This window comes from Pelodiscus sinensis, chromosome 24, assembly GCF_049634645.1.
Source record: "Pelodiscus sinensis isolate JC-2024 chromosome 24, ASM4963464v1, whole genome shotgun sequence".
In the NCBI taxonomy this organism is placed as follows: domain Eukaryota; kingdom Metazoa; phylum Chordata; order Testudines; family Trionychidae; genus Pelodiscus; species Pelodiscus sinensis.
This window is the reverse complement of record NC_134734.1, coordinates 13,022,864-13,043,913: the sequence shown is the minus strand read 5'-3', so window position 1 is coordinate 13,043,913 and position 21,050 is coordinate 13,022,864. Positions and strand designations below refer to the sequence as shown.

Sequence of the window (21,050 nt, the reverse complement as noted above, 5' to 3'; positions counted from 1 at the left end):
TAGCTTAGCTATGCCAGGGCCATGAAAACGATTGCTACAGGGTGTCATGTCCTAAGGCAAAAACTCAATAGTGAGAACATTGACTCTAGTTAACGTCACGCCTGCCAGGCCTCAGGACTGATGAGAGAGGGACGAGTAGCTCGTACGCCCTGGAAGGTCCAGACAGTGGAGCTCCTTGACAGATGTTGGCTTGATACGGTGTTGCCCACTCATCTACTCCTTTGCATTGAAGACCTGGGAGCTGGGTGTGGGATGAGTAAACAAGTACTCGGAGCCCTGGGCAGAACTCAGTACTTTTTATCTGCCCTCTCACAGCGGGATGGGATGCTGGCAAGAGGGGGACCTCATTAATGGTTAAGGCTACCCTGTCCTGGTGGAGGCGTGGGAGATGTCCACCAGGGGACGCTGCTGCTCCTGGATTTCCGCCACGGCGTTCGGCAAAGCCTTTGCCGTGCGTTTCATCAAGCCCCAATGAAGTGGGGGCGCAGTGGCCTTATCTGGGGAGAAGGATGGTGGCACCTCCCTGTCAAGTGTCAACCCTTAATGCACCAATGGCTCCTCTTGGGTAGGGAGGCTCCCGAGTTGTTGGTGGAAGAGACTCCTGCAGGGACCTCTTGCTTGAAGTACCTGGGAGGCTTGGTTCCTAAAAGGACCCCAAGGATTCCCAAAAGTCCACTTGGGAGGGGCAAAAGGGAAAGGTGCTCGGCCCCATGGATGGTCTCGCCAGGGCTACTGAGTCAAACATCTGCTGCCTTCTAGTCTCCGTCTCAGAGGGGAGGGTGCACTGGGAACTACTAGAAGAAGAATCCCTGGCTGAAAGTGCACAGACATGTGTATCCTCACATGGGCACCCATAGGGTATGTCTACACTACCACCCTAGTTCGAACTAGGGGGGGTAATGTAGGCAACCGGAGTTGCAAATGAAGCCCGGGATTTGAATTTCCCAGGCTTCATTTGCATAAAGCCGGGCGCCGCCATTTTTAAATGTCCGCTAGTGCGGACTCCGTGCCGCGCGGCTACACGCGGCACGGACTAGGTAGTTCGGACTAGGCTTCCTAGTCCGAACTACCGTTACGGGGAAACGAGGAGTAACAGTAGTTCGGAATAGGAAGCCTAGTCCGAACTACCTAGTCCGTGCCGTGTTTAGCCACGCGTAGTGTAGACATACCCAGAGGGACAACTTGGAAACACCTATGTGCTCACACAGACAAGGCCTCACTCCCTCTTTCACCTTCTAACCAGAGTCTGGTTCAGCTGACCAAACCGATGGGCGTTGTAAGCCTACGGCCACTGAGGCAACTAAAAGGAACATCTTGAACTGCTCAATGCTGGTACAAGCTTGCCAGGGCTCACAGTGGCTGATCATGAGCTGGGCCTGAGTTTCTCCAGCAGTGAGGTGGCAACAAAGCCAGCACCAGCGACAGAGGCTGCCTTTTCTATTGGCTGCTCTCTTCCCTCCCCTCTTGCGTGCTTGTCTTGTTTTATTCTGCAGGAAGGAGGATCAGGTTTTACCAACAGCAAAGACAGCAGCTCCAGCCTAAATTCTTTGCTTTCCCTGATAGGTTCTTACCACCTTTAAATCCATCTAAAAACTATCAAATAAAGATGTTTTCCCAAAATCTTAATGATTCAAAATATAAAATATTAAATAACTCTTGTTTGTTTTCTTGTGTTGCTGTAACACATGGTGAAAAACAGCCCTGGGTGTTTGCCAAGATCTCTGCACTCAAAAGCTCTAACCATGTTTGACTGTTCAGTTCTGTACAAGGACAACGCCACCTTCACACATGCAGAATGGGAAGCGACAGTCTCTAGGAAGGAGTACGGCAGAAAGGGATCTAGGGGTCATAGGGACCACAAGCTAAAAATGAGTCAACAGTGTGACACTGTTGCAAAAAAAAAAAGCAAACATGATTCTGGGATGCATTGATAGGAACGTTGTGAACAAGACCTGAGAAGTCATTCTTCTGCTCTACTCTGCGCTGGTTAGGCCTCAGTTGGAGTACTGTGTCCAGTTCTGGGCACCCCATTTCAAGAAAGATGTGGAAAAATTGGAGAGGGTCCAGAGAAGAGCAACAAGAATGATGAAAGGTTTAGAAAACATGAGCTGTGAGGGAAGACTGAAAGAATTGGGTTTGTTTAGTTTGAAAAAGAGAAGAATGAGAGGGGACATGATAAAAGTTTTCAAGTATCTAAAAGGGTGTTACAAGGAGGAGGGAGAAAAATTGTTCTGCTTGGCCTCTCAGGATAGGACAAGAAGCAATGGGCTTAAATTGCAACAAGGGAGGTTTCAGTTGGACATTAGGAAAAAGTTTCCTGTCAGGGTGGTTACACACTGGAATAAATTGCCTAAGGAGGTTGTGAAATCTCCATCACTGGAGATATTTAAGAGCAGGTTAGACAGACACCTGTCAGGGATGATCTAGAAAGTGCTTGGTCCTGCCGTGAGGGCAGGGGACTGGACTTGAAGATCTCTCGAGATCCTTTCCAGTTCTAGTGTTCTGTGATTCTATGATTCATACCTGGGGCTCTCTGAGACCACTTATTACTCCCAAATGAACACACCAGAGGGGAGGGCTGCATGGGGGACTCCAGGGAAGAGTCTAGCCAGGCCCCTGCTTAGGCAGCGTGAAGGGTAGGCTGCCCCCTCTCACCTTGAGCACGACGCGGGTGGGTGCTGAGGTGCCAGCCGTACCGTAGCTGTTGTAGGCGGTGCAGGTGTAAAGCCCCAAGGCATCATCGTTCCCGGTGGCGATGAGAATGGAGCCATCGGGAGCCATGGACCAGCCAGGGAACTGCAAGGGAAGAGGCAGGTCAGAAGGCGGCCCCTTGCCCGCAGGTGTGGGCCAGTGGCTGAGTTTCCAGGGAGGCCTGGTGTGGTCAGTACCTTATCAAGCTCCAGGGGATGCCCGTCCTTGGTCCAGCTGACAGAGAGAAGAGGAGGGTTGGCCCTGGCGGGGCACTGTATCACGCCCTGCATCCCCATGGGCAAGAGAGTCTCTGGTGGCATGGTGGTCACCTGGGCTGGATCTGCAAGGCACCACGGGGCAGCATATTGTCAAGGCCTGGTGAGCTCACTGAGCCATAGCGAAGGGGGTGGGGCATGGGGTGTGGCAGCCACGTGGGCAACATGCTGCCAGCCCGTGGGGCAGGGATGAGCCCTGATAGCGGCACCAGTGGCTGCACGTTCTCCACACCATAGCAGAGTCCCTGGCAAGCTTGGGACACCCTGGGATCCGTCAAAGGAGGGAGCCCGGCCCCTTGGGGTGTCTGGGCCGTGGCCACGTGTGCTCATCGGCTAAGAGATCTGGGCCGGGGAGGGAGGGGCAGTCACACCCCAATCAGGAGGACTGGATGGGGAGGCTGGTTGAGGGCCATGGAAGGAGATAGGCCCCTCTCTCCCAGGCTGCAGGCCGTGAAGGGAGAAGCCGCAGGCCAAAGGCATTTTCCTGCCCCTGTAAAAGAAGCGGGGCCACCAGGGCTCAGCTCTGGAGCCAGGATGTCTGGGTGTGACAGGGTCCCTGAGAGAGGGCAGTGTGGGGCAAGGGTGGCATAGGGAGGGAAGGGGCAGTGGGACCTTACACAGCACTGTGAGGAAGGCCGAAGCAGAGGGCGGTGTCCGCAGCCCATTGCTAGGGACACAGGTGTATTTGCCAGTGTCGTCCGGGATTGTTTTCTGGAGCAAGAGGCTCCCATCCACCAGGACACGAATACGAGCCTGCAGGTGGCTGGAAGGAAGGGAGAGGGCAGAGTCAGGAGTCCGGCAGCTGCCCCGGTGAGCCAGAACCCGAACCTCAGGCAGCCTCCACTGCAGGGCTCAGGGCACCTCTGCAGCAATTTGCTCCCACATATCACAACCAGCGCTCTCACTAGCTCAGCCAGCCCCTGAAACCACCGCCGTGGCCTGTCCACAGGGCTCCGACCACAGCCCCCACACAATCCCATCCACTGGAGCCCAGCCACAGTCCCTACGACCCCGTCCACTGGAGCCCAGCCACAGTCCCTACGACCCCATCCACTGGAGCCCAGCCACAGCCTCTGGGACCCCGTCCACTGGAGCCCAACCACAGCCCCATCCACTGTGGCACAGCCACAGCCCCCACAATCCCATCCACTGGAGCCCAGCCACAGTCCCTATGACCCCATCCACTGGAGCCCAGCCACAGTCCCTACGACCCCATCGACTGGAGCCCAGCCACAGCCTCTGGGACCCCGTCCACTGGAGCTCAACCACAGCCCCATCCACTGTGGCACAGCCACAGCCCCCACAATCCCATCCAATGGGGCCCAGTCACCCCCTCCGCCCCCCGACCTTGTCCACTGGGGCCTAGCCACAACCCCATCCAATGGGGCCCAGCCACCCCTCCACCCCCCGACCTTGTCCACTGGGGCCCAGCCACAACCCCACTCACTGGGGCCTGTCCACAGCCCTCCCCACCCTGTCCACTGAGGCCCATCCACAGGAGCCTGGCCACAGCCCCTATGGTCCCACGCACAATCCCGGCACTGGGCTGCCAGCACGGCCACACTATTGGGACCCCCATGGTCCAACCATGGCCCTGCAATTGCCATTGGGACCCAATCCCTGTCCTCATAGTCCCACAGCCCTGCCACAGAGCTCTCATCACCACAGCAATGGCACCACCACCATCGTATCCACGGTAGTAAGATGAGGGCCTGTAACAGAAGCCCACATATCACAGGCTGGGTATGAGGCCCGAGGCCCAGACAGCAATGGGCAAGACTTTGCTAATAAAGCAGAGGGAAGCTGTGAGCAAGAGACAGGCCCTGCTCACTGAAGTTGGCAAGAACAGGGCTGATATTGAAGAAATACTTAGACCTCAGGGGCACTAGGCACAAGCCGGAAGCACATTCTAGAGGGGTTGTAACACCTCGTTAAGAAGCGTCTTGGTACCACCCCACACCCCCCTTGCCACAGATAACAAGAAGTTTTGATCCAGGTTTAGGACAGGGTCTAAACTGACTCCCCTTGTGTGAGGTAAGGGGTGGTAACTAGGCAATCTGATACCACAGGAGTGATGTGTAACTTGTCTGTACCTGCATCTAAAAGTAAACCCCAGAGGGTGGTACGCAAGGGGGCAATGCAGGATCCATGGTATTGACGGAGTCAGTCCGCTGTCCGTGTGTACATATGCAGAGTGGCGCAGTGGCGCATCGGTTCGCTGACAACTCTTACTGTACCTCGCTGGGCAATAATCCTGGCCGGGTGTGTTCGATCCTTATCTGACTTGTGGTCTCTGGGGGTGCTCTCGGAGTCTATCGCGTTGACTAATTGCGCATGTTTAAGGCGGTAGACAGGGGAGCACCCACACGCACGCAGCCGAAAGTTCATCATCATTGACGGAGCAGAAGACCTGTCAGGGACCCATTGGGAACGCCTGACTGACGACACCCACACCCTGGTTACTGCTGACTGCTCCACTGACTCCCATGACTCCAGCCGTGCCACTTCACCCTCAAGCCATCAGCCTGTCAGATCACGCCCTCAGCACTACCTGTGGCCAGGGGGGTGCTGCTGGCAGTCCCTGCCCCAACCTCCTCCTCTAACTCTGTTCCAGCCCAGAGCTCCATGTGCTGCCAGCATCACAGCCCATGGGTCACCACCCGGTCTGAGATGTCAGGCCACCAGAGGACCCATCAGGCTTGGTAGGGAGTCCCCACCTCGCACCAGCAGTGGCACGCCATGGGGGCCCTCCTGGGGCTATCGCTCCGGTCACCGTGTGCTTGCTGCCGCTCTCAGCCTTGCCATGCAGCAGTGCATGGGCTGGTATCTGCGTGCACCTCTGTGTACACAGTCTGGCATGTACCTGTGTTTAGGGGTTCTGGCCATCTCCTCGGCTGTAGGCCTGTGTGTGTGCCTGCATCACTTGGGTATGTGTCCGATGTCATCGCCATGCATCAACGACTGTAGATTTGTGTGTGCATATTTCTTTGGGGTGTGCATCTGTGTGTGCATATCTCTTGGGGGTGAGGGTGTGCGTGCATCTGAGTGTGTAGCTGTGTACTTACATGCCTACATCTCCACAACATTCTGTGTGGGTATGTGCAGCGGTATGTTTGCCTTTTTGCTGGGTATGCGCGGACGTGTCTACATATATGTGCACGTGCTTATCTTGTGGTGTATATACTGCTAAAGGAATTGGCACACGTGTCCGCGTGTGTGTCAAAGTGTGTGTGCATGGGGGGGGGGTTGGGTGCTTAGTGAGTGCACGGAGGGGGTGCGGCATCAGCAAGTTCAGGCTTGAAATTAGGCAAAGGTTTCGAACCATCAGAGGAGTGAAGATCTGGCATCAAAGGGAGCCGTGGGATAGAAACCTAATTGGCTTCAAGCCTGAGCTTGGTCCGTTTATGGAGGGGGTGGGTGTGAAAGGACGGCCTGCAAGGGCATGTAGCTGATGGGTGACTGCTAGCAGCAAACATCTCCAATGGCTGGTAACTAGATGGGGAGTGCTCTGAATTGCTACAGAGAATTCTTCCCCAAGGTGTCTGGTTGGTGGGTCTTGCCCACAGGCTCAGGGTCTAACCAATCGCCATATTTCAGGTTGGGAAGGAATTTCCCCCCCAGGTCAGGCTGGCAGAGACTCTGAGGCTATGTCTACACTACGGGTTTTTGCGGACGAGGCAATGCAAACGAAACACTGATTAGCATTTTCTCGCGCTTCATTTCATAATCTATTCCGATCCATTTTTGCACAAGAGGTTTTTGCGCAAAAAACATGCAAGGTGGACGTGTCCATTTTGTGCAAAACCCCCTTTTTGTGCAAGATCCTTCTGCCTCTCCCAGAGAGGGGTTTTTGCGCAAAACAGGCACGTCCACACTTCATGTTTTTGCACAAAAACTCCTCGAGCAAAACCGGATCGGAATAGATTATGCAAAAGAAGCGCAAGAAAATGCTAATCAGTGCTTCATTTGCCTTGCCTCTTCCGCAAAGTCCTGTAGTGTAGACATAGCCTGAGGATTTTTCACCTTCCTCTGCAGCATGGGGCATGGGTCACCTGCAGATTTAAACTATTGTAAATGATGGGATCTCTGTAACTTGAAGTCTTTAAACCAGTGGTTCCCAAACTTTTTGGCATCATGATTTTTGGGAGACCCTCACATCCCCCTGCCTCCAGTTTGGGAATCTATGCTTTAAACCATGATTTGAGGATGTCAGTGATTCTGCCAGAGGCCATGGGTCTGTTACAGGAATGGGTGGGTGAGGTTCTGTGTCCTCCAGTGCTTAATTTGTGCCCGAGTTGAACCCTGGTGCATCTGGGTTTGGCAGTTCATAATCAACGTTCCCTCTAATTTTTTCCATCCATGTGTGGAATAAATGTTGTTATATGCACTGAAGCATGTGCAGTGTGCACCACCAATAGAAACACATGCTGCTGTAGGTGCTCTGCTAATCAGCTCGGTGGCATTTGACTCTCTCCTGGGTGGCTGCCTAAGTGCACAGCTTACAAGGACCACTCTTCATCGTCCAGCACCTCTGGGCTTGGCAGTTCATAGCCTAGCATCTTTGGGCTTGCTGCAGAAGTTATGAATGCAAAAAATTGCTGGAGCCCTGGAAACTCTTTCATACAAATGAAGCACTGGTGGCCGGCAACGTGCACACTAGATGATCATGAAGGTCCCTTCTCAGCGGAATGTCTAGTGTGCACATGTGGCAGTGTGTGTGGGCACGGGTGTGTGCGTGTGCAGCAGTGTGCAAGTGCAATGTGTGAGAGTGTGGCAGCATGTGAGTGCACAGGTGTGTGCACATGTGGCAGGATGAGTGCACAGGTGTGTGCCAGCGTGAGTGCACAGGTTTATAGATATGGAGTCCCTAATTCCCTGCTGCAGTTCCTGCCCATCCCCACAAGAGGCTGTTCTCCCCCTACCTCCATGCCCTCCCTTCCCCCGGTGCCGTGTACCTGAGGTGATAGACGTTGCTGTCCCCCTGGAACCAGCTGTAGGTGAGGTTGCCAGGATAGGCCTCAGCTTGGCAGACCAGGAAGGCATCCTGGGTGATGTTGACCGTGATGTTCTGTGGAGGCACCACGATGACCGGTGGCCCTGGCACACACAGGGCAGAGTGAGGCTCTGGACAGAAGGGGCACCAGCTCGCTTGGACAGGGAGGGCAAGCGCTGACTAGACCAATGGGACACGGACAAGATTCCAAGAGAGGCTTCAATTCTGCTGCCGACATGGAGAGGGGCTGAGGGAGATGTAAGGGGCTAATGGGGCCTGAAGGGGACGGGCGAGGGGGAGGACCACCCTTGCAAGATCCTTCTTTGGGCTACGTGTGCAAAGGGAGAGGCCGACCCCCCACACATTGCCCTGTGCGTGCGTGTGTCCGTGTGTGTACACGTATGCACCCAGCCTCTGCTCCACCAGGCTGGTCTCTGCAGCGGAAGGGAAGACGTGCCCAGAGGACAGGACCTGCCTGGCTATGGAGATTGCCCCGGAAGCAGCCCATGCCCCTTACCTTGAACGAGCAGGCGGATGGTGTGGGTGACGCAGCCCTCCTTGCTGGAGGCGTGGCACGTGTAGGTGCCAGCGCTGGCCCGCTCCACGCTGGCAATCCTCAGTGTCCCATTGCTCACCTACGAAGGCACAAGACAGCACAGGCGGGAGTGCAGGGCAGGACATCTTCAGGGCCCCCAGCCCAGCAGTGGACAAAGGCTCAGGCTCCACCCCCAGCTGCCACCCAGAGCCTGCAGCTCCGCTCCTGGCCCAGTCATTCCCCCGCAGCTGCAAACCTGGCGGTGGCCTGACTCCCGGCTGCCAGTCCCAACCACAGCCCAGACGTGGCTACAATCCCAGCTCTCGCCATAGCCCCAGTCTTGGCCCTGGACGCGGCTCTGCTCCCACTTCCAGTGGCAGCCCCAGACTCCTTACCCTGTCTGTGCCTCCCGCCCCTGGCCTAAGTTCCCTCTAAGCTGCGTGGCCATGCAGCTTCCTACTGAGTCCCATGCATTGGCTATTAAGCCCTGCGCAGGGGCTTGGGGCTACAGTGGGGAGAGATGCCTCTCCCCAAGCCCCGAAGCTGCCGCAGCCGGAGAGAGGCTCATCTCGCCATCGTCCCCCGCACAGAGCTGCCATGGCCAAGGGAGAGGCACCCTCCCGTCAGCCCCAGCATGGAGTTGCTGAAGCCGGGGCAACTCAGTGCTGGCGCCAGAGGGGAGGTAGTCACCAGCAAATACGGTTTCTGCGGGGAGGGGGGGGAGGGGAACAAGGCCCCTGCCCTGAGCACTCGGACCTGGGGGGCAGGGTGGGGGGCGGTGCTTGCAGGTGAGAGCAGTGTGTGGCACGCTGCAGAGACTCATGCCCCCGTCCCCAGCAGCCGGACCTGCCGGCCACTTCTGGAGCACAACCTGGTGCCTCAGGACACACAGGCAACTTGCCTTCGCACCGCTGCCCAGGAAAGCCCAAGTCCCAACCGCCCACGCTACCCCAAGACTCTCCAAACCCAGAGCTACCTCTGCATCACATACCCCTTGTCCCCCAAAGCCCGCACCCCAGTCCAAAGCCTGTACCCCCTCCTGTACCCGAACCCCAAGGCCTGAGCCCCTCCCCAAACCTCAGGCCTACCTCAGAGCCTTCACCCCCTCCTGTACCCCAACCCACAGCCCCCTCCTGTATTCCAAGTCCCTGAGGGCAGGGGGACCACAGACTGTAGGAATTTGCAGGAAACCAGTAAATCTCTTGTAAGTTGATCATAAACAGAACGTCAGCAGTGAAAAGCAAGTTTTCCTTTTTCTTTTTAAAAAAGGTTTTAATACTTCAATTTAAGTGAGGGAACGGAATAGACTTGATGTCTTTTATAGCAGAAGTTAAAGTATTGTTTCATGGTCTAAGCAAGATTTGTTTTATTCTTTCGTGGCAAAAACGGTGCCTGAATTCCATTTATATAAACAATATATTAACCTATCCGTGTTGCGTTGTGTGGCATGGGGAAATATCTCTCTCTTGCAGGACTGAAGGTTTCTGTGGGTGGGAGCAGGATAAAAAGTGAAAGAAACAATGCAAGTGGGAGTGGGTATTGTGGCTCAGGATTAAAAAAACATTCCAGTGCAGGGTTCTGCTACAATCTCTCCTTCAAGGCCAGCCCCAGCTCGGAGCAGCAGAAGGTGGAATCCGTTTCATGCTGCAGAGTGGCCACAAGGGGTCAGAGCGGTCATGGTCAGGATCATGAGGGCTTTGGCCAGGCAGAAGGGCGTTCCTTGCTCTGCCCTGCCAAGTCTCCGGGCTGGGGGCAGAGGGGGTCATGGCCAGTGCCTGGAGCAGGAGACCTGTGTGGACTGGCCCTACTGTGGTTTCTGTGCTGCTGGGTAGCTCCAGGGCAGGCAGAAAGGGGCTCAGCTAGGTCCTTGGTGCACCTGCCTTCCCTCTCTCCTCAGCTTCACCCCTAAGGCTGGGAAAACTGCAGTGGTGACAGAGGTATTCTCCTCCCTGCCCAGTGCCACCCCTCTGTCTCCGTGAGCTCTGCCCCTTCTTAGTGCCTACTGGGGGAGGGAGCCCTCAGTTCACAGCACTTGGGCAGATGCAGGAGACAGCCAGGGAAAACTCCCGGATCTCCTCCAGCGCTGGAGCTGCCCCTCCCTTACCTGCACCTTGTCTCCACTCTGGATGGGCAGGTCGTTTCTCTTCCAGGCAATGACAGGCTGGGGGTTGCCGATGGCGGAACAGGTGAGAGTCAGGGATTCTCTGTCCGGCACCTCCACAAGGGCTGGCGGGGTCTCCAGAAAGGTGGGGGGAGCTGTGGAAAGGACACAGAAACTGCTTCAGAACCACGCTGCTGGCCCCAGGGCATGCACCACGCCTGTTGGTTCTGCGGCAGAGAGACATCAGCCCCCAGGCATGCACTTTGCTTGGTCCTGAGATGGGGGGTCAGAGCCAAGGGCTAGGAGGCAGGATCCCCGGGTTCCGTTCCTGGCTCTGGGGCATGACCTAGCTCTCTGGGAGGGAGAAGGGGGAGGTTATGGACAGGGAGTGGGGGTATGTCTACACTACAGCGCTAATTCGAACTAACTTAGTTCGAATTAGTTAATTCGAACTAAGCTAATCCAAACTAACACATCCAGACTAAAAAACTAGTTCGAATTAGCGTTTTGCTAATTCGAACTAGCATGTCCACACAGAGTGGATCCTGAACCGGGGTTAAGGATGGCCGGAAGCAGTGCCGGCAGGGCATCAGATGAGGACTTAGAGTGTGGAGCTGCTGTCTCAGGCTAGCTGAGGGCTGTGCTTAAAGGGACCCGACCCCTACCACGGACAGACAGTTCTCAGGGGTGCCCCGCTTGCAAAGCAGTCCTGGCTTGGATTGCCTGGAGTACCCACACTGGGCACATCACAGCACTCGGCCATCAGACCGGCTGCACTTGCCGCAGGCTGCCATCTGGGGAGAGGAGGCAATTGGGGGGCTGCAGGAGAGCTTCCACCCCCAGAAACTCGCAGAGCCAGCCCAGTCCTCCCCATCGGGGGCTTGTACCCCATTCCTCCCTCACCTCCTTCCACTTACCCCTCCCTAGCCCCCCTTCCTGATGTACAAAATAAAGGACAATTGTGTTCAAAAATAGAATCTCTCTTTATTGAACAAAACTGGGGGAGACTGGGAAAAGGAGGTGGGAGAGGGGAAGAGAGAGGGTGGGAGAGGGGAAGGGAGATGGTGGGAGAGGGGAGGGCAACTACAATGATGAGGGGTTTGGAACAGGTCCCATATGAAGAGAGCCTAAAGAGACTGGGACTTTTCAGCTTAGAAAAGAGGAGATGGAGGGGGGATATGATAGAGGTCTATAAAAGCATGAGTGGGGTGGAGAGGGTGCATACAGAAAAGTTCTTCATAATAGAAGGACTAGAGGACACCAAAGGAAAGGAATGGGTAGCAGGCTTCAAACTAATAACAGAAAGTTGTTCTTCACAAAGCAAAGAGTCAACCTGTGGAACTCCTTGCTGCAGGAGGCTGTGAAGGCTAGAACTAGAACAGAGTTTAAAGAGAAGTTTGATCAAGTCATGGAGGTTGGGTCCATGGAGTGGTATTAGCCAGGGGGTAGAAATGGTGTCCCTGCCCAAAGTTCGTGGAAGGCTGGAGATGGATGGCATGAGACAAATGGCTTGGTCACTGTCTTTGGTCCATCCCCTCCAGGGTACCTAGGGTTGGCTGCTTTCGGCAGACAGGCTACTGGACTAGATGGACCTTTGGTCTGACCCAGTACGGCCATTCTAAGCTCAGGGCTCAGGGTCGGGGGTCTCAGTGGACCACCCTGATTTTCATGCAAACCTGCTCCTGGGTGGCCAGGCTGGCAGCTCTCCTGCCCTAGACGGCCCCTTTCCTGTGCCTAGTGCGGAGTTCGTGGACGAGGTACACGATGTCTGCACTAGACCAGGTGGGTGCCTGCCTCTTATGGTCCTGGCCAAGCTCCTGAGAGCCGCCAGCCTGGTCCCGGGAAGAGGCAGAGGACTGGGGGGCATCGGATGGCTGGCTCATGGCGTGCCAGGTGCAGGGTCTGCTGGCTGGGTGCTGGCAGGCTTGCACCTGGCACAGGCACCGTAGGCTGGCTACGGTGCCCGTGCCAGGTGCAAGCCTGCCAGCACCCAGCCAGCAGACCCTGCACCTGGCACGCCATGAGCCAGCCACCCGATGCCTCCCAGCCCTCCGCCTCTTCCCGGGACCAGGCTGGCATGCCCCTTTAAGGGCTCTGGGGCCGGGAGGGGGGCATACGAGTTTCCCTGGTGGTGCCCAGAGTGGCCACCAGGGAAAGCTGGGGAGGGCTAGCCTCCCTAGTTCGAATTAAGGGGCTACACAGCTGTTAATTCGAACTAGTAAGTTCGAACTAGGCTTAGTCCTCATACAATGAGGTTTACCTAGTTCGAACTAAGCGCTCCACTAGTTCGAATTAAGTTCGAACTAGCGGAGCGCTAGTGTAGCGCCTATCAAAGTTAATTCGAACTAACGGACGTTAGTTTGAATTAACTTTGTAGTGTAGACATACCCTGGGAGATCTGGAGTCTGATCCTGTCTGTGGTGCTGGGAAAATTCCTTCCTCTCCTCCCTCCCCTCCCCTGCCAACCCCAGAGTGGGGAAACGAGGACAGAGCTGTACCGGGGAGGGGCTGGGGCCTTCACTGGCAGTGCTGAAAAACCATACACAAGAAAAAGTTTGATTCAGCCCCAACTGAAAGTGTCCACACGGAGAAATGCCAGTGAAGGGGAAAAGTCGGCGGGCTTGTTTTGAGCCGAACAAAGTCTGTTGTGCAGCCTGGAACCAGGTGTTTCGCTCCCTGAGGCTTTAAATGCAAATACGTGAAAGCAAAGGAACGAAGGGCCAGGCCCCCAAATGGCCAGAGGTGGAGCAGCCCTTCCAGCCTTGAGCCTGAGTGACCCGGATGTGGAGGGTGGGCAGGCGGGATGCCTGGGTGTGCACACAAGCTTGAAGCACCGAATGAGCCAGTCTCTGTCTCTGGGATCCTGCATTCCAGGACTTTGCCCCCTCATTTCACCCCCAGGAGGAGTTGCCCCTTCGCTGCCGGGTGCTGGGGTCCAGCAGCCCCTCAGGGAGGGGAACAGTTGGTGCAGACTGCTCTGCCCCCCAGATATTGCTGAACCCTCTTCCCCATGGGTCTGGGATTGCTGGGACCCTGGGGCAGCTGCTGGGTTGCTATGGTGACAGGGAGGGGAGCCATCGGCCTGTGGAGAGCAGGGCTGGCTCCCTAAGGCTGATGGCAGAGGGTCTGCAGCCCAAGATGGGGCTGCTGGGCTGAACTGGAAGAGAAGCCTTCGCAGCTGGATGGGATGGAGCCGCCCATAAGGCATGAAGTGCAGGGTGGCTGCTGCAGGGGAGGGCAGGAACCTGCACCCGCCCTGCACTCCAGCTTCCCAGCCTCCAGGCTAACTGGGGCTATAAACGGAAAAGATAAACAACCATAAACAGGGGCCTTCCTGCACCCCCAGCCAATGAGCGATGCTGCCTGGGGTCCAAGGGTCAGGGCCCCACTCCTTGGGAGGTTTAATAGTTAACCCTGGGCCTTTTACAAGTGTTTACTCGGGAAGGCGGGTTTCGCTCAGCCCTGCTCCCCTTGCAGGCTTCTCTGTGGGGAAGGGACAGTGGAGGTGGGGGCCCTGTGGGGGGCTGTGTCTGCTTCGGGGGACAGCACCTACAGGGGAGGGCAGGGGAATCCCCTCCAGACGAGGGTCTCACTGCCCCCCACATATGCAGAGCTCCTTGGGCTGCACAGAACTGGAATGGGACCCTGCACCCAAGCCAGCCTGGGACCCTGACACCTAGGGCTGTGATGGCAGTGCAGCCAGGCCAACATCCCCAGCGGGCACACGGAGATTCACACCCACACGTCCACGAGGGGCCTCCAAAGAGGGCTGCCTCAGGCATGTGTGCAGGGCTCCCTGGGGCATCCCAAATTGGGCTCAGTCTGGGACCACATCAGAGCCGTCTGGCCTTGGCGCCCTGCCAAGTGCTTGCGCGTTTTCGTGTAATGAGGCTGGGAACATGATAGAGGCCGTACAAAGTCTGGGGTGTGCTGGGCACGCCCGGAAAACACAGCCGGGTCTGGGTCCCAGATGGTAACCAGCCGCGAGCAGGGGGAGGGTGCAGCTCAGCCCTTGCCCCCTAGCTCTTGGTGCTGCAAGCTGCCTGCTGCTCTGCTAATAGGATTGACATGCAAGGGAAAAGTGGAGCTTTCCAGGAAGGCTGTTAGAGAACTGAAGTGACTGAATGGGTGTCTGCCCTGCGCTGCCCCCCAGGCTAGAGCACATGTGACATGGTCTCTCTGCAGTATTTAGCCAGGCCTTGCGCTCATTCTCCCCAGGTCTGACTAGTCCAGGGAGGACTGGGCCCTGGGCATACAGTAATTACTTGTTTAACACGTGCCTCCTTAACACATTTTCGCAATAGCACAATTTTTTTTTTAGGGAACGTTTTTCAAACACCACGACCGTCCCTAAAATAACACAAAAATAATTAAGTGGCAGGCTACTTCGCACGGCGGTGTAAGTGGGTGAAAACAGCAGTAATACGCATGAGCGGATGAATACACATGGTCAAAGTGCTCCTCCGCTCACTCCCGTGTTTATCTTTGTGTTTTAACAAACCCCAGTGACTTGTGTTGCTAGAGATCTAATGTTGACGTTGACAACCCAGCACCAACAAAAAATTGACTTTGCCACCACCACCTGAAACACAACCCCCACCTTTTCCATTATTTTTAATGGGAAAAATTGATCCCACATAGCATGTTTTCGCTTAGCATGAACATTTTCAGAAACACATCTAGGCTGTGTCTACACTGGGCCATTTATTCCGGAAAAGCAGCCGCTTTTCCGGAATAAGCTGCAAGCTGTCTACACTGGCCGCTTGCTTTTCCGGAAAAGCAATGACAATCTACTGTAAAATTGTCAGTGTTTTTCTGGAAAAACTATGCTGCTCCCGTTCGGGCAAAAGTCCTTTTCCGGAAAAACTGTTCCGGAAACGGGCCAGTGTAGACAGCACAGTAGTCTTTTCCGCAAAAAAGCCCCGATCGCGAAAATGACGATCGGGGCTTTTTTCCGGAAAAACGCGTCTACATTGGCCACGGACACTTTTCCGGAAAAAGCATCCTGCCAATGTAGACGCGCTTTTTCCGGAAATACTTATAACGGAAAACTGTTCCGTTTTAAGCATTTCCGGAAAAGGGTGCCAGTGTAGACATAGCCCTATAGTGTTAAATGAGGAATTACTGTACAAGGGAGGGATGCAGGGAAAACTGGGCCCAGAGAGTTGGGTGCACTTGTTGTGGGGAGGAACTGGGCCCCCAGTGTACTGGGAGGAAGAAGGGAGAACTGGGCCTACAGTGTCTCTGAGGGAGAAGAGTCGGACCCAGAGTGGGGGAGGGCGTGAAAGGGGGGGAGGATTCCAGGCCACAGCAAGCCCCTAAGGAACAGCACAAGTAACACCAGGGGAGGCCAGAGGCGAGTGCCTTCCTGCCTGACTGGAGGCTGGGTCACTGCTCTGCTTCTCTGTAAGCAGCCTGGCACCTCCTCTGCCCTCCTAATGTGGGCTGCCAGGGAGGACTTAGGGGTCTTGCACTGAGCGTTCCACACACATAGCGGGTAGGTGAGACCCACCTAGTGCCAAAACCCAGCCCCCATCCAAATGCAGACGAGCCTGCACGCCCAGTGTCCCCAGCTGCACGTGGCAGCCCCATCCGCACCGACCCCCACATCACAGCCGCTGCTTCACTGCCACAGGGTTTGGGAACCCCCTCCACATTCCAAGGCAAGAAGTGGGGTTCAGCCCGCACAATTCCCCTGGAACACCGGCAGGCCCAGTTCGCACCCCGAGACATGGCATGGAGTCGCGATGGCCCCAGCAGGCCCTGCCCAGCGGACTCACAGCACTGCCTCTAGGAAACCTAGGCCCTACCTAGGGAAGCAATGCCTCCTTCATTCAGAGCTGGGGAGGCTGGTGCAGGCATAGGGGACTAAGAACCATAATAGTTGCTGACACCAAGCAAATTTTGTGCCTAGATGAAGAGGGTGCACTGGTCATGCCTGGCAACGGGACTTCCAAGAGCCATGATCCAGGGGAGAGCTGGTCACACCTGGCACCAAGACTCAGAACCCTGAGTCAGGGGAGGATGGGACACACGTCATTGCCTCTTTCCCTCCCATCTCCCTGTGCCACTGCCCGGCCGCCCCACCAGAGCCCACCAGGCCCGGCCTGGGCACCTACAGTTGACGGTGAGGTGGATCCAGGTGCCATTCCGGAACTCGTCGTCGTTGCTGTGTCTATCCAGGAAGAGCACGCGGCACTCGTACCAGCCTTGGTCCTCTGTCCGCAGGAGGTCGATCCGCAGGGAGGCGCCTTCCTGGATCCGCACACGACCTGCCAGCACAGAACCAGCCTTTCCCTCAGCCCTGGCCTGCCGAGCTGCTTGGGGGTAGCGCCAGGCACCGGCAGGGAAAGCTGCCTGGCCTGGGATGCTCCCTACCTGAGGGCAGCTGCCTGGGCCAGCCTGTATCCCATGCCCCCTGGGTCCCCTTTCGACACTCCTGCACAGCCCCCCACAACCTCAGCCTCTTCCCCACCACCCTCCCCTGCCCACCCAAAGGGGCCAGCCAGCTCCGGCCACAGGCTGAGACCCTACAGCTCCTGCTCCTGGCTCAGGTCAGAAAGCAGAGACACACACTGAGCATTAGGAGTGGCGAGGTGGGAGGGGAGATGCAGAAAGCGGACTGGGGGCAGAAGAGCCCCAGGACCACCCAGCTCCCCAATCCCCGCCCATGGCATGGGAGCCCTACAGGTTGCAGTGCACTGCATGCCCCCTCCCCAGCAGCTCCTGCCTTCTCAGGGAGCCCCCTCCCCCATTAACCGCCAGTGCTACTCCCCTCCCCCCATCCTATTCCCACCCAATTCCTGCCCCTCCTCCTTGGAGCCCTCGCTAACCCTACCTCCCTGCAAGCCTGAGGCCCCCTGCCCACCGGAAGCACTTACCCCACTCCCGCCACCCCCTACTTCAGCTCTGGCTAAACCACTCTCCCCTGGCCCCCACTAACCCTGCCCTTCCTCCACTACATAACTTCTGTCTCCCCCAGCAGCCTCCCTCCCCCAGCAGGCCCCACCCCTGCCTGCCACCTGAGGTCCTGGCTCTCAGCCCAACCCCACTTTCACCCAGCCCCTCAGGCACTGAATCCCAACCTCTCTGCTCCCAGTGCACATGCTAGGCAGGGTCGGGGGTGGAGATTGGGGGCGGAGGGGGCGTTTGGCAGCAGCCTGTAAGCCAGGCACAGGGGAAGCCCCCAGTCCCTGTGTCTGGGGCTGCAGGGCGCCGGACTGGTGGGCCTGTGTGCGGCCTCTTTCATGAGCAGGAGGATAAGAACCCTAAAGAAGCAGCAAACGCAACCCCGTAATCCCCAGGGCTATTATCAGAGTCATAATCGGCTCAGGCGCGCAGCAGGCAATTGGCTCAGCGCTGGGGCTGCGGTGCACTGCGTGTGCACACGCTTTGCTAGGTATGGCCTGCACTCCACCCACGCTACACACTGCTACCCCGCTACATGCTGTATTATGTCCCCAATACCCACCGCTCCACCCCCCAACACACACGGACACTACAGTTACCCCAATTAAAGACTGCAAAACACCCCCACGAGACATTGCTACGCATCTTCCTGTTATATGTAGCTATGCCCCCGACACAAATACACACTGCTATACCCCCATACTGTTACCTCCAAAGCATGCTGCTACACAACCCCTTCGTCACTACGCACTGCTACCCCTCTGATACACAGCCCCTCATACACAGGTACCCCAAAACATACTGCTCCACACACACCCAACTAGACACGGTAGACACTGCTACACACACACACACACACACACACACACACACACACACACACACACAGAGCTATATCCCTGATACTCACTTCTACACCTCCCTCCATACCTACATATACCTACACACACTAATAGCTTATCCACCGACCCAACCTGCACACACACATGCAGGTACAGACGTATACCCACATACACCCTAATACACACATAGTGACACACACCTTGTTCACCATTTATACTCACACACTGTTACGCACACAAATACAGTACAATTCAGTAATATCATTAGCCTGATAAGCCATACAAGGGTTCATGAAGTAGCTATAGATATAGATACAGGGCTCGACAAACAATACTATATATATATATATAAAATAATAGTCTTTCATTGTTTTTTAAGTTTTTCCAGTTACAGACTAACTTGGCTACCCCCTCTGAAGCTATTAAAAAAAGACAGTCTGTCTATCAGGGAGAGGGACTTGTATGCCTACATCCATGCCTGCGCGTGTGTGTGCAGATGCTTGCATGGAACACACACATACGCATTGCTGCCCACCCCAAGCATGCAACCACATCCTTGCCCATGGTCACATCCCTGGATGTGCATACCAAGATCCCTACACACATACACACACTCTCTCTCAACATAGGCAGGGCTCAACAAATCGCTGAATCTACTTGCCCTCAGCGAGTAGATTTCAGCTGGTCGCGCCATGAGCCCCATTCACTGGTGCTTCGTGCATGCGCAGTTCTGGTCTTGCGCATGCGTAGTATGGGGCTGGCGAGTGGCTCTCGCCGGGGTTTGTCTAGCCCTGAACATAGGTAATGCTCAACTATCCCTCATTTCGCACCTCACTGGCCTTTCCACCTCAGTCTCTGAGGCTCATTCCTTTCTATGACAGTGCGGACTTGGGCTATATGGTTACATAGCTACCCTGCTACACACTAGTATATGCCCCCCAAAAATACATACCACTACACCCCTCTAACACACCCAGATGGACACCACTACACTCCTCTGACACAAATGGACGCTACCCCCCCCCAACACCACTATACCCACAATACACTATGGATGTAAAATTTGAATTATTTGGCTAAACAAATAGTTGATGCAATTTGCATTGATTAGTTGATAAGGGCGCTTCCCCCTTTGAACTGTAGCAACAGCCTCAGGGCTGTCTACTGAGGGGCTTTTGTCAGCTATATGGTCAGAGGTTTGGGATGGCTTTTCCCTCACACCTAAGAGGCATGGCTGTGCTGGCCACATTTTGTAATGTGCAGTTGGCCTCTGATAGCTTTTCAGGCCAAGGAAATCTTGTGGAAGAGGATTGTGCTGAGCTGGTGGGAAGCCCTTCTCAGTGTACTGGGCAGTGATCCCATATTACAGACTGTTCCTCTCAGCCCACAAATGCCTAGTACGGGCCCCACCTCCATGTAGGAGAGGGATTGTGTGATGGCCTGATGTGCTGGGAGCTTTGTGCGGCTCTGGAAGAGTGTCCATTTGTGTGTGCTGTAGGGATGTGAACGACTAGTTGACTGGTAAACAGAGCTATATTGCCAAAAAAAAAGTTCTGCAATGGGGTAACTCATTTGGGTCGGAACTGGGACTAGCGAAGTTACCACGGACAAAAAAGGGGAAGGGTGCAGTTTGGGGTAAGTAAAGATCAGAGATCTTCTGACCGATTTGAGTGAACTCAAATCAGCAGGGATGGATGCTATTCACCTGAGGGTGCTGAAAGAATGCTCTGAAAAAATCTTGGGAATCAGGGGCCATAATGTTTACCAATTCATGGATGACAGGAGAGGTCCTGAAAGACTAAAGAAGGGCTAAATTAGTCCCCATCTTTAAAATGGGGGGAAGGGGGGAAGAGGAGGGTCTGGGAAGCTTTAGACCAGTCAGACTGACCGCTAATTGGAAAACTACCAGAGCAATGTATAAAACATTCCATTTGCAAATACCTGGAGAATGAAGGGATGACCAAGAACAAATTATGCCAAACTAGCTGGATTTCCTTCTTTGGCAGGGTAACTGGTTTGGTGGACTGGGGGAATGTAGTGGACATAGCGTACCTGGACTTTAGCAAGGTTTTTGACACAGTCCAATATGATCGACTCATAAATAAGCTGGAGAAATGTGGGCTCAGTAGCATTGCCATTAAGTAGATACATAATTGATTAAATGACTTTAAACAGAGAGGAACTATTAATGGAACGATGTTAGACTGGAAGAAAGTCTCAAGTGGGGTTCTACAGGGAACTGTTCTGGGTCCAGTGTTATTTAACATCTTTATTAATTACCTGGATGTAGGAATAGAGAGTACACTGATCAAATCTGCAGATGACGTAAAGCAAGGAGGGCTTGCTTTATGTTTCCCCTTTGGAAATAGAACTAAAATTCAAAGGGATCTTGATAAATTGTAGAACTGGGCTATAGACGACAAAATGAAGTTAAACGAAGAGAAATGTAAAGTGCTACACTTAGAGAAGAAAAACCAAATGCACAAATACAGTCTGGGGCAGAGGTTGGCACTAATTTTTGATGGGGGGGGGGGCACTCCAAAATGTTGGTAAGTTGTCACAGGCTGCACTTTTCCATGCAGGGGCTGTGGGGTCTGAGATGGAGGTTGGGTCCAGAAAGGAGCTTGGTGGAGAGGACTGGGGTGCGGGAGAGGGCATGCGGTCTGAGAGGGAGTTTGGGTGAAGGAAGGGGTTGTGACCTGGG

The 21,050-nt window shown here is 55.0% G+C and overlaps 1 protein-coding gene across 2 annotated transcripts in view; it reads right to left on the bottom strand.

Annotated features, from left to right (window-relative positions):
* Positions 1-21,050, bottom strand: part of IGSF9 (immunoglobulin superfamily member 9) — a 52,508-nt gene that overhangs the window by 15,699 nt on the left and 15,759 nt on the right. For both annotated transcript variants that reach the window (XM_075907210.1, XM_075907211.1), the window contains exons 4-10: positions 16,715-16,867; positions 10,599-10,750; positions 8,477-8,594; positions 7,922-8,063; positions 3,584-3,729; positions 2,889-3,031; positions 2,656-2,796 (exon numbers count right to left, since the gene is read on the bottom strand). In XM_075907210.1, the coding sequence (XP_075763325.1) occupies positions 2,656-2,796; positions 2,889-3,031; positions 3,584-3,729; positions 7,922-8,063; positions 8,477-8,594; positions 10,599-10,750; positions 16,715-16,867 (995 nt within the window). The remainder of the gene's footprint in view (positions 1-2,655; positions 2,797-2,888; positions 3,032-3,583; positions 3,730-7,921; positions 8,064-8,476; positions 8,595-10,598; positions 10,751-16,714; positions 16,868-21,050) is intronic.